Raw genomic sequence first — 12,593 nt, 5'->3', positions numbered from 1 at the left:
AAATGACATAGCATGGAAAGAATGTGTGGAAAATGAAGATTTCCCCCACCCCACTTGAGTTAGTACAGGAAATACAACTTTTTAAAAAACAGATAATGTGCTTTTCTTTTAAGTGTGCAGCACTGGCATTTTGTCCAGTGCAAAACTGTACTGAGGAAAGATGCTTTGGACCAGAGGAGAAAGGGGGAGAGAGGAGCTGGAGTATCTTGAGGTCCCCTTGGTGTTGATCCAGGTTGGCTCTTAAATAGTATCTAGCAGAATTTTGTCTCCTGCCTGCCACACCACCCCTAAACAAGCTAATGTGTTCTTTCAAGGGAGAAAGGAAAAACGCGACTAAAGCAAAGCAGGAGGCATATTTGGATTGGGTGGGAGGACATCAGGTGGGTGACTGGGAATGATCACTAGCATAATTCCTTTCTCTGTTTTTGCATACCTTCCACACTCTAAATAAAGAACTCTTAAGACTTGAATAGTTCCACAGATTTACCGCTTTGGAATCTGTCTTACATTTCCAAATATCATGAATTTGTTTTTTGGGGGGTCCCCTTATTTATATTTAATTCAGCTGCTTCAGTTCTGTGGAACTGCCTTGGGCAACAAGCTGAATTATGAGAGTATGTTCTATGAAGCAGTAAAATATGAGTATGGCACTGCTTTGGGAATTCTTTATGATCATGTAATTTGTAAGCCTTATGGATTCCTTAAATCTGTTCAAATGATCACCATGACAGTCTAAAAATCTAACACAGAAGGAAATTTTAAATACAGCATTTTCTCTGCACTTGTCTCTGATTACATTATACAGTAAAGCCCAAGCAAATTCTTAGTTTTGATTTGAAACAAAGAGCAGATTTACAATATATGCAGTCATTCACAGGATTACATTGATAGACATATAATGATATAAAACTAAGGTAATAAAGAAAGGCATGAAACAATTTGCCATCCATCTCCATAATTGTAAGTAGCCATTCTGCATGGAGAATCTAGCACTGTCAAGACCTAGAACTTCTCCTTCCAAAACCAACCAATATGGCTTTTCAGAACAACAGTCTGAAAAATCTTATACATCTTTATCTTGGGCCCTTTGCGACTCCCTCATCACATGCTAGGGTTGCCTGGGGGCGGAGCGCCCACACACCCCGCAACCCTAGCATGTGACGAGGGCATAACAATGGTGGCTTCCCTCCGGCGGAAAAATAGGTGCTGGGAGTCCGCCCTTTTTGGGTGGTCTGTCCTGCGCCTTTATCACTGTTTAAGTTAATAATGGGAATACTCTAAGAATTCTAGTTCCAAACCAGAATTCTAGTTTCAAACTTTCACTGGTGCAGCTTTATCACCTTTCTGCTTGCTTCCAGCACTTTTAGAACAGTGTTGTTTCAGCATGTCTCTCCTCATGTCAACATCTATTTATTCATGTGCCTTAACAGAGTACTTTCCATAAGTATTTGGGCATATGCACCTGAAGATACACATATACAAAGGACCACAGGCTGAATTATTATTATTATTTTTAGGAAGCATGCCATGATGCCTTTACTGTTGTCCTCAAGATAGCCTTTGATTTATTCACAACTAAATTAAATTAACCCAGCTGAATCTATTCACTATTAGGAATGGGAAAAGTATGGGGTGTATTACTTGAATCCTAGCTTGAAGAGTAATAAGGGAAAGATACTTGACTATAAGATTATAAAATTTTCAAAGCTTTTATATAGTATTGAGTAATAAGCCCAAGATAGATTTTCTTCCTTCCTATATTGTGAGGAGAAGGCAAAGAGAATTTCCTGATGTCTGGAGATTTCAATTTGTTTTCTTAGATCTGTATTACTTCATATCAACATTTGCCCAAATATACTGGAAAAAAGTAACAATTTCACAATACAGTGGTACCCCGGGATACGAATGCGCCGCCTTACGAAATTTCCGGGTTACGAAAAAAATCCATTTAAAAAAACTGTTCCGGGTTACGAAGGTTTTTTCGGGTTACGAAAAATTTTTTGGTGCTTTTCGGCGCTATTTCACACGAAATCGCAGCTTTTCCCCATTAGCGCCTATGGGTTTTTCGGCTTGCGAAGTATTTCGGGTTACGAAAGCGGCGGCGGAACGAATTAATTTCGTAACCCGGGGTACCACTGTATCAAGAATATGACAATGGACTTATTATAACTAAAAAAACTACAAGATCTGATATGAAATTAAAATTACACATTGATGATTACATTTGTATGTGGTAAGTATTATTACTCTTGCACCATAAAAATTATTGGGTTTTTGAATTTCTTCATTACTACTAGGAAACTGTAAAATGGCTAGCCTATGTAAAATCCTCCTCTATGTAAAAATGATTAAGTTGCAGTCCTCTGTGGGTATGGGAAAGAGAATCCATGACAGCGAAACCACAGTTTTCAAACCTAAATGAGGGCAGAAGATGGGAGCGGTTGGCAGCAGGATAAGGATAATTTAGAAATGCAGCCCATCATCACTGCAGTTATACCAGATCTACTGTATATATTGTACTCATGTACAAGCTGACCTCATGTATAAGTTGAGGGAGGGTTAGAAGGCCAAAATCATGATTTTTGATATGGCCTATGGAACAATCAAGGGTAAACCTTAGGGGATGAGAAGGTTTTAACATTGGATTGAGAAGCAAGGAAGTGGAAGGAAATGGGGTTGTTTGGTAGTCAGAGAGATCCAGAGGAGGAAGAGTAGAAGGATGGAGAGAGAAGGTTTTAACACTGAATTGGGAAGTGGAAGGAAATGGGGTTTTTAGTATTCAGAGGGAATCCAGAAGAGGATGAGAAAAAAAGGTTTTAACATCAGATTGGGAAGTGGAAGGAAAAGGGGTGTTTGGTGATCAGAGAGATCTGGAGGAGGAGGATGGGAAGAGAAGGTTATTGGATTGAGAAGGGAATCACTACACGCACATGCACACACACACTCACTCCTGTCTTGGCAGCTCTTTCAAAAATCACTGCCGAGGCACAGAGAGTGGGGCACTGGGGCTGCTTTTTAAAAGACCTTTCTAAGCAGTATTAATATTTGTTATTGTTTTTAACTGCCCTCTAGTCGATCTGGAGCCATGGTGTATATATATGTTGACCCTGGATTTTAGTTCAATTTTTGGCCATAGGTTTTTCGACTTATAGTTGAGTATATACAGCAAGATTCATACGGCCCACTAGGTGTTCTGTAACTTCAACGCCCAGGATGCCTCACTACTGGCAATGCTGTGGGAAAATGGATCTTGCAGTCCAATAACAATGTGCCCAATTTTCATTGTTGCTCTATATCTTTGGAAGGCTGTGCTTGGCTCAGCAAAAAAAACCAAGCATAAACAAAAATATTTTGCCCTCAAACATGCTCTAGGGGACATGGGAATTCCAGGGCATTTTGAGGTACTTCCCCCACTCAAAATTGAATTTTGAGGCCTTCGGGCATCCAACCCCCCCCCCCAAATATGTGGTGGCATTTGGCATTTTAGAACCAATTGTTTACACCTGGGTGGCTCTGGGAGTTACAAATATGGCCCTGGGGCCACACGCAAACTACCACACTTTGCCCATCCTTGCTTTATAGTAACACCCACAGGAAATATTATAACCTTCAACTGTTTTAGTTTGGCAGTGAAAGTCCCAATAAATTCTCTGTCATCCACTTTCTCAGGTGTTTTAAAAATGTCCCAATGTTTCTCTTCTCCTCCCTTTAGCCACAGATTATTTTAATTGCTGCAAACTGAGTTCAAAGTGCAAAAGTTGTTTGCACTCATTTGACTCAGCATTGGGGAGAGGAGAGGATGGGGGAGGAATCTTGCCCTTCCCAGGTGGCTTTAACAAAACCAAACTTTGGCATCCTCTCTTGATTTGTTTCTTCTTCCTGTTTAATATTTTTTGTCATCATGACACATGTTTGTCTTGCTTAAACACATGTTCCAGTTTACTTTTGTGAAATGACATGGAGGCATCCAAAATAATGCTGGTAACTGTGTTCTCTCTCTTCTCTCTCCCACCCCATTTCTAGCAGCATTCATCACTAGCTCTTTTATAAAGGCCATACCCCCGAAGACCAAGCTGCCCCAAGACATTTAACAGGGATAGCTCATAACAATACATTGTGGGTAGAGAAATCTCCCCCCCCCCCCCGCCGCCTCTATAGGTCTTGCAGCAAAACTCAGAGGGAACAGTAGGGTCAGGAGTGAGAAGATGGTGTAATAGACATTACTAATCAAAGCCTCCTGGAGCATCAATCCTGCAATCCCTGGTTCCATTGCACTGCTACTGGTTGGAGGGCAAATATGGATGCTCTCTCATATAGGAGGCACATTTGGCAAATGGGTGGGTTGTTGATCCTGCAGATTCAAAGCCTGCATTTATCCACCTCTTCTTGACACATCCTTTCTTTTTATACCACCATAACAACACCGACAAGAAACAGGGAAGACAAGAGAAGTTACCATTACCACAACAAAATGGCTTCTGAGGGAACGTCACCCTCTTTGCCTATGGGGGGGGGGTCAATATGGGACATAACATTATGGATCACAGGACTGCACCTTTAGTGATGGAGAAAAAAAAATGTCATTTGTTTATGCCCACATCACCATTAGGAAGCCTTCCAGCAGCAGAAAAAAAACATCAGTTTATAAAACGTGATGTCAATAATCTGTAACAATATATTTTTGCTTCTCTTCTACATTAATGCATAATACTCTCTCCATATCTCTATCATCACAGAAACACAGAATCATATAGTTGGAAGAGACCACAAGGGCCATCCAGTCCAACCCCCTGCCATGCAGGAAATCACAGTCAAAGTATCCCTGTCAGATGGCCATCCAGCCTCTGTTTAAAGACCTCTAAGGAAGAAGACTCCACTACATTCCGAGGGGCTGTGTTCCACTGTTGAACAGCCCTTACTGTCAGGAAGTTCCTCCTAATGTTAGGTGGAATCTCTTTTCCTGTCGCTTGCATCCCTTGTTCCGTGTTCTAGTCTCTGGAGCAGCAGAAAGCAAGCTTGCTCCCTCCTCAATATGACATCCCTTCAAATATTTAAACAGGGCTATCCTATTAGAATGATGTCATGGGACAATTCTCTGTGGTATATTGTGTCTTACACACTGAAGCCAGACAAGCCATCTTGAGGTGCTAGAATATTAGTGGTACATTCTTAGAAGCTGCAGACAATTATCTTTAGAAGGATACATGTTGGTTTACCTCTGCTTTACAGAAGCTCAATATGAAATACAAAAGATATAATAAGATCAGTACAATTACAAGATGCAGTGCGATTGTGAACTCTTGTCCACCTTGTATCCAGCTCATCATTCAACTCATTCAGCCAACTGATCAGTGTACAGATACTAGTCTTTGAGCAACCAAACACATAACTAATCTAATAGAATTCCATGAGCATGGAAAATAATCTTCTGTCACTGGATCTAATAAAATATGTTTGCTTCAGTACATAGCAAAGCACTAAACATTCATATATTCATAGGCTATGGAGCTCTCAGTGTTACCCTGTGGTGAATAGAATTGTTAAGCAGAGATATCGCAACCACTCTGGGTAGAGTTCTCACTGGCCTAGCTCTTTTAATGTTGCTAATGGATATGCAAGATTTTAAGTCCAATTTTTCAGTTTCAAAAACATTTTCACCTGAAAATGAAGCAGTATGACCTGCCATGGGACACAAGAATGAAAACTGTCTGCCAGCACAGCAGCCCAAACCAGGGGCCCTTTTACACCACACAATTAAAGGTCTAATAGCGAGTCAAGACTGAACTCTCTGGAATCTACAATGACTGAACTGAGGTTATTGTACTTTGGACATGAGATGACATGACTCATCAGAAAATACAATAATGCTCAGTAATGTGGAAAGTAGTAGGATAAGAAGATTGCACCACAGGCAGACATACTCAACCGAAGAAGCCATATTTACAAGACCTTAGCACAGCTGTTAATAATAAGGTGTACTGGTCTTCTCTCATTCATAGAATCACTATAAGTCAAAGCTGACTTGACAGCAAGTAACAACAAATTTATGAAGAGCAAAGCAGAATGCTCCTGTCACAACTGTGCAAAGAATATCAGCACAACGTTGCCATTATCTCGTCATTGTTCAGTCCATGGGGAGGAATTCTCCCATTGCTTTTCATTAATGAAAGCATCTGATCATCTGCTTAATTTGTTGTTACTTGCTGTCAAGTCAGCTTTGACTTATAGTGACTCTATGATTGAGAGAAGACCAAGACACCTTATTATTAATAGCTGTGCTAAGGTCTTGTAAATATGGCTTCTTCGACTGAGTAAATCTGCCTGTAGTGCAATCTTCTTACCCCACTTTGCTCTCATCACTTTCAGGGGCCTGATAATCTCCACAGATGCTCAGCCAGAGAGCTTTTGTGCTTCACCAAACTACAAACCCAAGATTCCATGAGACACAGCCATAGCAGTTAAAAGTGGAATTCTAGTACTATACAGTGGCATCCCCATCCCCAGTGTCACCTGGTGTGGAGGCAGGCCTTTCAAGCAGGGGGCGTGGCTTTCTGGGTGCAGCTGCACATTTGCCCATTCTTCACTGCTGCTGCTACTGATAATGCAGCGGGCCATTCTCCTCATGAGGAGAGTGGCAGTACAGCAGCGAGGTTGGGAGGGCTGTGCTTGACCCTTTCCTTCACTGCCATGGCATCATTCTCAGGAGGAGATTGCACCATGACAGTAGGATCAGGAGGCGTGCAGAGTAGGCACCCACTGTAGCAGTGCACACCCCCAGTTTGGGGAGGGTCCAAACAGGTGTTACCCCTCTTCTGGGGTGTTACCTGGTGTGGGCCACACCACATCACCCCCCTAGTGATGTCATTCGTACTGTAACCAGGTAGTGTGAAAGAGTCCCTGATCTAGACTTTCACATGACTTTGTGTTGATGCAGATCAACTGATCAGATCAAATGGTTGTAATCGGTCATAATTTCAGACTAGTAATACTTGCTGGCTGATGGTATGATATATTTTGGAGAACTTGTCAATATATTTATTGGTGTAGGTCTTGCTGGTATTATTCAGTATGCTTTCTAGATTCTAAAAATACAGTGTGTCTTTAAAATGGAAATTTGTATCATTAATATTTTATCTCAGTCGGGCCTGACACTGTAAGACTGTGCATTACAGTGTACAATATATCTGAAGACAGTGATTGCTTAGATAAATTTTACCTGGAAGTTTTATGTGCACATTCCAAAAGGTGCAAATAATCAGTATGAGTTCCTTTGGGCTAGAACTTTATCCTATCATCAGAAAAGGTTGCACAGAAAGAAGCAAAAACCATTCTTACCAACAATCATGTGGTTGCAGATGTCACAGAAAGTGGGTTTTTTGAAGATGTGTTCCTGGAAAATATGAGTCTTGTTGTTTTCTTGTTGGGGTTGGACTTTGGTTGGAGTAGAGGACTGGCTTTCAGAATCTGGGAGCTGGCCTGTTCTGGAACTGATTTCTGATAGTAAATCTACTTGCAACTTCATGTCACTGTTTGTCCTCTGGAAAAAGTTGTCTGCACTCTTACTCCGCAAACTTTTCGTTTTGAAAGAAAGCGATCGCTTCAGTTTCTGGAGCTGTAATGCAACAAAATGTCAATGAAAGTATTCACAGTATGTGACTGATCATATGCTTAACAATAAGCAATTCCTGCAGATATTAACTGAAAGCAATGAAATTCCAAACTGTTGTTTTGTTGCTGTCTGCCTTCAAGTCATTTCCAATTTACGGTGACACTAAAGTGAACCTATCATGGGGTTTTCTGAGGCTGAGAGTTTGTGATTTGTCACCCAGTGGGCTGATTTTAACCCTGGTCCCCAGAGTCATAGTCCAATGCTCAAACCACTACACCATGCTGGTACTTTTAATGTATACTTCTACATTTTAAAAACTTTTCTGCTTGTTTCATTTATTTAACGCTGTAGAATTATGTCCAATGGCTTTTTATTTTTTTTAAAAAAATGACCCTATATATTATTTTCCTAGCATTTTATTGTAATTGTGATTTTCCCCCCATTTACCTGCTCTTGGTTTTATCATTATCTCTTATCTTATTCAGACAATTACTGCTGTCAGGCCCTCATGAGCAGCATGTACTAATATCTAAAATATAATTAGGGGATGGCCTTGTTTGGAAATAATGGGCTCTGACTGTCTTTTCCTCTGAAAAACACACGAGGAGGAGACTGGAAGCATCCACTTGCAGCCTTAAACTAGAGGGAAGAATCATGCAGCTCTACAGATAATGTTGAACTATGGATCTTATCACATGGGGGAAAGTGGGGGTTTAAACAGCAATTATCGCGTGTAATTAAGATTTTCATGCACATCACTATTAAACAGGCAATAAACAGGTGATAAACAGGTAATAAACAGCAAAAAATTATTTTCCGTATTTCCTCGTGAATGATTTGTTGCTGTTTATTGCCTGTTTAATAGTGATATTATGTGAAAATCTTAATTGCAATGTCGTGTTTTGCATGGGATAATCGCTGTTTAAACCCGTGATTTCGTCACATTTCCTCCATGTGATAAGGTCCTATACCTCCTATCAGCCCTATACAAGATAGCTGGAACAGAGATGCAACACTAGGAGTTGCAGTCCAATAACAGCCGGAGGGCTGCATAATTCCCATCCTTATTTAAACAAGTCTCATTGTCATTATGCCTAAATTGCAAATTGCAGTTTGTTCAATTTATTGAAACAAACCAGAATTGGCAAGACAGGAACATGCTTTGTTTTTTAGATTGTTTCAATCAATCATAGCTTTTAAATCAGCTTTAAAATTTAGTCTTTGCTGGAAAAATCCTTGGAAAAGTTATATTTATTCCACAACCCCCAGAACTGCCCAGCCAGGATAGGAATGCTTTCAGAGGTGAGAGGAGCCTTTGCACTTGGCAATATTTTATTTCCTTTGTAGATGTGCTGCAGTTAAAGGATATAAAATAGGCCACCTCCTGCAGTCCTTGAATGAGCACTAATCCTTCTTTTTAAAAACATTTAAAAGAACACATGATAACTGGATGTCTTCAGTCCTTTCTTGGCTTGTTGATGACAACAGTGGAAACAGTCAAAGATCTGTAGTTTAATAAAAGTGCCTGAGGCATCTCATATGCTTGAAGCTACCCATAACAACCTCACAACTGCTGACTAGAAATCCTTGTATGAGATCTTAAATCTTTTCTTTCACACTCGGGCCACTTTTGCAAGAGTCAATATGGTACTTACATTTCCACAGGTCTGCTCAATGTTGCCCCACAAATCCCTCCTTTTTATGCTCTCAGTTTAATGTTTGGGGGCTCAACCCAACTGAATCTTTCCTTTGCAAATATTGCTCTTAAATGAAGAGAATTGTTTTAGAGAAGCTGTAAACATAGGCCATGAAATCTAGCCTGTTCCACAATAGTGAATACTGATTATGGTTCTGAGGACCCAAAGGGCATAAGGACATGCCCTGTGCCAAATCCAAATACTGTATTTTTATTATATGTATATCCTGCCCTTTTCTCACCAAGGGACCCAAGACAGTTTGTAAAATTTAAAACAGAAGTTTGCCAAAATGTTACATACAATTATTAAAATATTTAAACAATACTATTAAAAGCACATAATTAAAACAGTTTAAGATATGCTGAAAACATAATTTAAAACATACAGGATAAAAGCATACTGTACCCCTATCAACACCATGCCATTAAAAAAAATCAATGAAAGACCTGTATAAGAAAAACTCTTCCCCACAGCTCTTAGAACTTGTGTTGATTCATATAAGGAGATACAGTCTTTCAGGCTGCATCTGCACTGCAGAAATAATGCAGTTTGGCATCACTTTAGCTGCCATGGTCCAATGCTATGGAATCCTGGGATTTATAGTTTTGGCACCAGAGCTCACTGACAGAGAAGGCTAAATATTTCATAAAACTATCAATCCCAGGATTCCATAGGATGGTATTGTGACAGATAAAGCTGTGTCAACTGCATTAATTCTCAAGTGTGGCAGCAGCCTTAGATAGTCTGGACACAGGCCATGTAGGGCTTTAGAGGTCATAACCAGCATTTTGAATTCAACCTGGATATGGATCACTACCAGTGATGCTGTTTCAACAGAGGAGTTGCATGATCCCTGTAACCAGAGATGCATCAACCTGTTTCCCCATCCTAAAAAAACATTCTTAACATCATCTGTTTAGGCAGAAGAAATCAGAAGCCAGAAAATTAAGTAACAAGCAAGGAATACCTGCTGATTTCCTGATTCATTACTGATGAAACTTAATTCCAGGATTTTTTTGTTGTTGTTGAAGATAAATGCACAACAAGATAATAAACAGAGTCCTCCATCTTGTGTATCTCCAGTCCCTGGCTTCCCTGCTCAAAGAGATTTGCAGCCTTGATCCTTCTAGTCCCCATGGAAGCCCTGAGCTTGGTAACTAATTACTTGCCTACCACTGAAATTGTTCTTTCAGAAACCAAGACTCATTATCTCTTCTCCTCACCACAAAAAATAAAAAAATACAAAATAGGACCACAGTTGCACAAGGTGACTGTAATGACATTTGTTATTGATTTGCCATCCATTCCCACTGAGCCACATGAGGTTAATTAAATGGTAAACATTATTCTCCTTAGTCTTTGGAATGAGACCAAATAGTAAAACTAAGTTCTGTTTTTCACCAAATAACAGCCCTCTTACTAGCTCAGTAATAGGCCCCAAGAAGCTAATTTCATATCATAAATTCAGTTTTAGACATAACATGATTTGTTAATGGTTTCCAGAGGAATAATTTGCCCAATTATATAGGAGGGATAGCCTTTGCCTATGCATGAAAGAGGCCCAGGACAAAATGACTATAGATTAAAACTGGCAATAACTTTCACTGAGGGAATAGAAACCCTTCCCTTCACCAGCAGCTATGTCAGTCATTGATTAAGACCCAATGATATTTCAGACAGAACAGGAAGCACAGGCGCCATATGCTTCCTGTTACTCTCTATTCCCATCTTGTCTGAAATCAAGGTTTTGCATTTTCCTCATCCCAGTGATGCAAAAGTTGCCAAGAACGGGACAGTTTTGTACATCTCCTGTGTGTAGTGTAGCCTTATTTCTTCCTTTACAAATGAAAGTCCTCTTCTGAACAGTCATGAGAGCACAATTTGTATGTATCCTCTAGTTGAAGGGCTGCCTAAGCCTGGTTTAAAGCTTAAAAGGAGTGCAAGGGCCATGCAACTGGCCATCAACAGTTAGTACTTAGACAGCAGAATCAGTAAGTCCGTTAGTAGTCATATTTCTGTTTAAATCACATTGATAATTGTTAAGCCTGCAGCCATATTAATACATAACTGTGTTAATCTCTTTCTTGAAGATGCATTTCCTCTTTTTGATGACATATAAATGGCCAACCCACCTTGGTGAGGCAATAAAAAAATTCTGTTTCGGGGAAAATGGAATAGTGCGTGAACAAACAGTCCAAGGTATTGCTTGCTTCTTCCTTCCTCAACATAGTTATGTCCAGAGCTATACTGACTGGGGTGGAGAAGAACATTTACTCTTCAGATTATTGACAGATTCTCAGATTTCTCAAGAAATCTGTTCTTGAAAATCAGAACTGAATTACTCACTAATCAATAGACGTAGTAGGCTAATACCCTAAAGGCACAAGATCCTGCATTCTTAGAAAGTAGGCAGGGTCAGCTATGTGAGGTAAGTTTGTCTAGAGAGAGTGACTGGCTCAAAGTCTTTTTAATTGTAATTTTTAACTGTACTATGTTTTATTCTTATACTGTTGTAATCCACTTTGATTCCTCTGAAAAAGTGGAATATAAATACATTATTATTATTATTATTATTATTATTATTATTATTATTATTATTATTATTATTATTTTGTGAATTTCCTGGCTAAGCCTGATGCAGCAGGACTCTAGAAGTGAGGATACTAAAGGCACCAGATCCCATCTCATCTTTAATGCTAAGCAGGGTCAGCAAGGTCTGCTGTCCCAGCCCAGGATTTCTTCTGCCCCATCTCCAATTTGCCCCTTTTCACTTGCTGCCCCTCACTCCTGGAACCTTCTTCCCCCGCAAGCAAGAGCCATCACTTCTTTAACCAGCTTCAAAACGGAGGTGAAGACCATCCTGTTCAGAGAAGTGTTCTCAGGCATTGTCGCTTACTATTTGATGTTCTTTTGTTGCCTGTTTTATTGAATCATTTCCTGTATTGCTATGTATTTTATGTGTATTATCCTACCAGAGAGGCAGGCTAACTCAAACAGGCCTCCCTGGAAGAAGTTTACCCATCTATTAAGAAGCCAAGCCCTCCCTCCAGTCCATCTGCCTTGGTCCAGGCCTCGGAGGTAGAGAAGAACTTCTGGCCCTCATGCTCTTCCCCTCCACCACTCCCTTCTCCTTTTGTGTCATGTCTTTTTAGATTGTAAGCCTGAGGGCAGGGAACCGTCCAATTAAAAAGATTGTATGTACAGCGCTGTGTAAATTTACAGCGCTTTATAAATAAAGGTTAATAATAATAATAATAATAATAATAATAATAATAATAATAATAATA

The 12,593-nt window shown here is 39.9% G+C and overlaps 1 protein-coding gene across 1 annotated transcript in view; it reads right to left on the bottom strand.

The window, feature by feature from the left end:
* STAC (SH3 and cysteine rich domain) overlaps positions 1-12,593 on the bottom strand; it is an 81,739-nt gene that overhangs the window by 49,646 nt on the left and 19,500 nt on the right. The window contains exons 3-4 of the mRNA XM_042472257.1: positions 10,274-10,401; positions 7,336-7,612 (exon numbers count right to left, since the gene is read on the bottom strand). Of these exons, the coding sequence (XP_042328191.1) occupies positions 7,336-7,612; positions 10,274-10,401 (405 nt within the window). The remainder of the gene's footprint in view (positions 1-7,335; positions 7,613-10,273; positions 10,402-12,593) is intronic.

Source organism: Sceloporus undulatus, chromosome 6, assembly GCF_019175285.1.
Source record: "Sceloporus undulatus isolate JIND9_A2432 ecotype Alabama chromosome 6, SceUnd_v1.1, whole genome shotgun sequence".
In the NCBI taxonomy this organism is placed as follows: Eukaryota; Metazoa; Chordata; class Lepidosauria; order Squamata; family Phrynosomatidae; genus Sceloporus; species Sceloporus undulatus.
The sequence above is the reverse complement of the archived record's forward strand: the minus strand, read 5'-3'. Positions and strand labels throughout refer to the sequence as shown.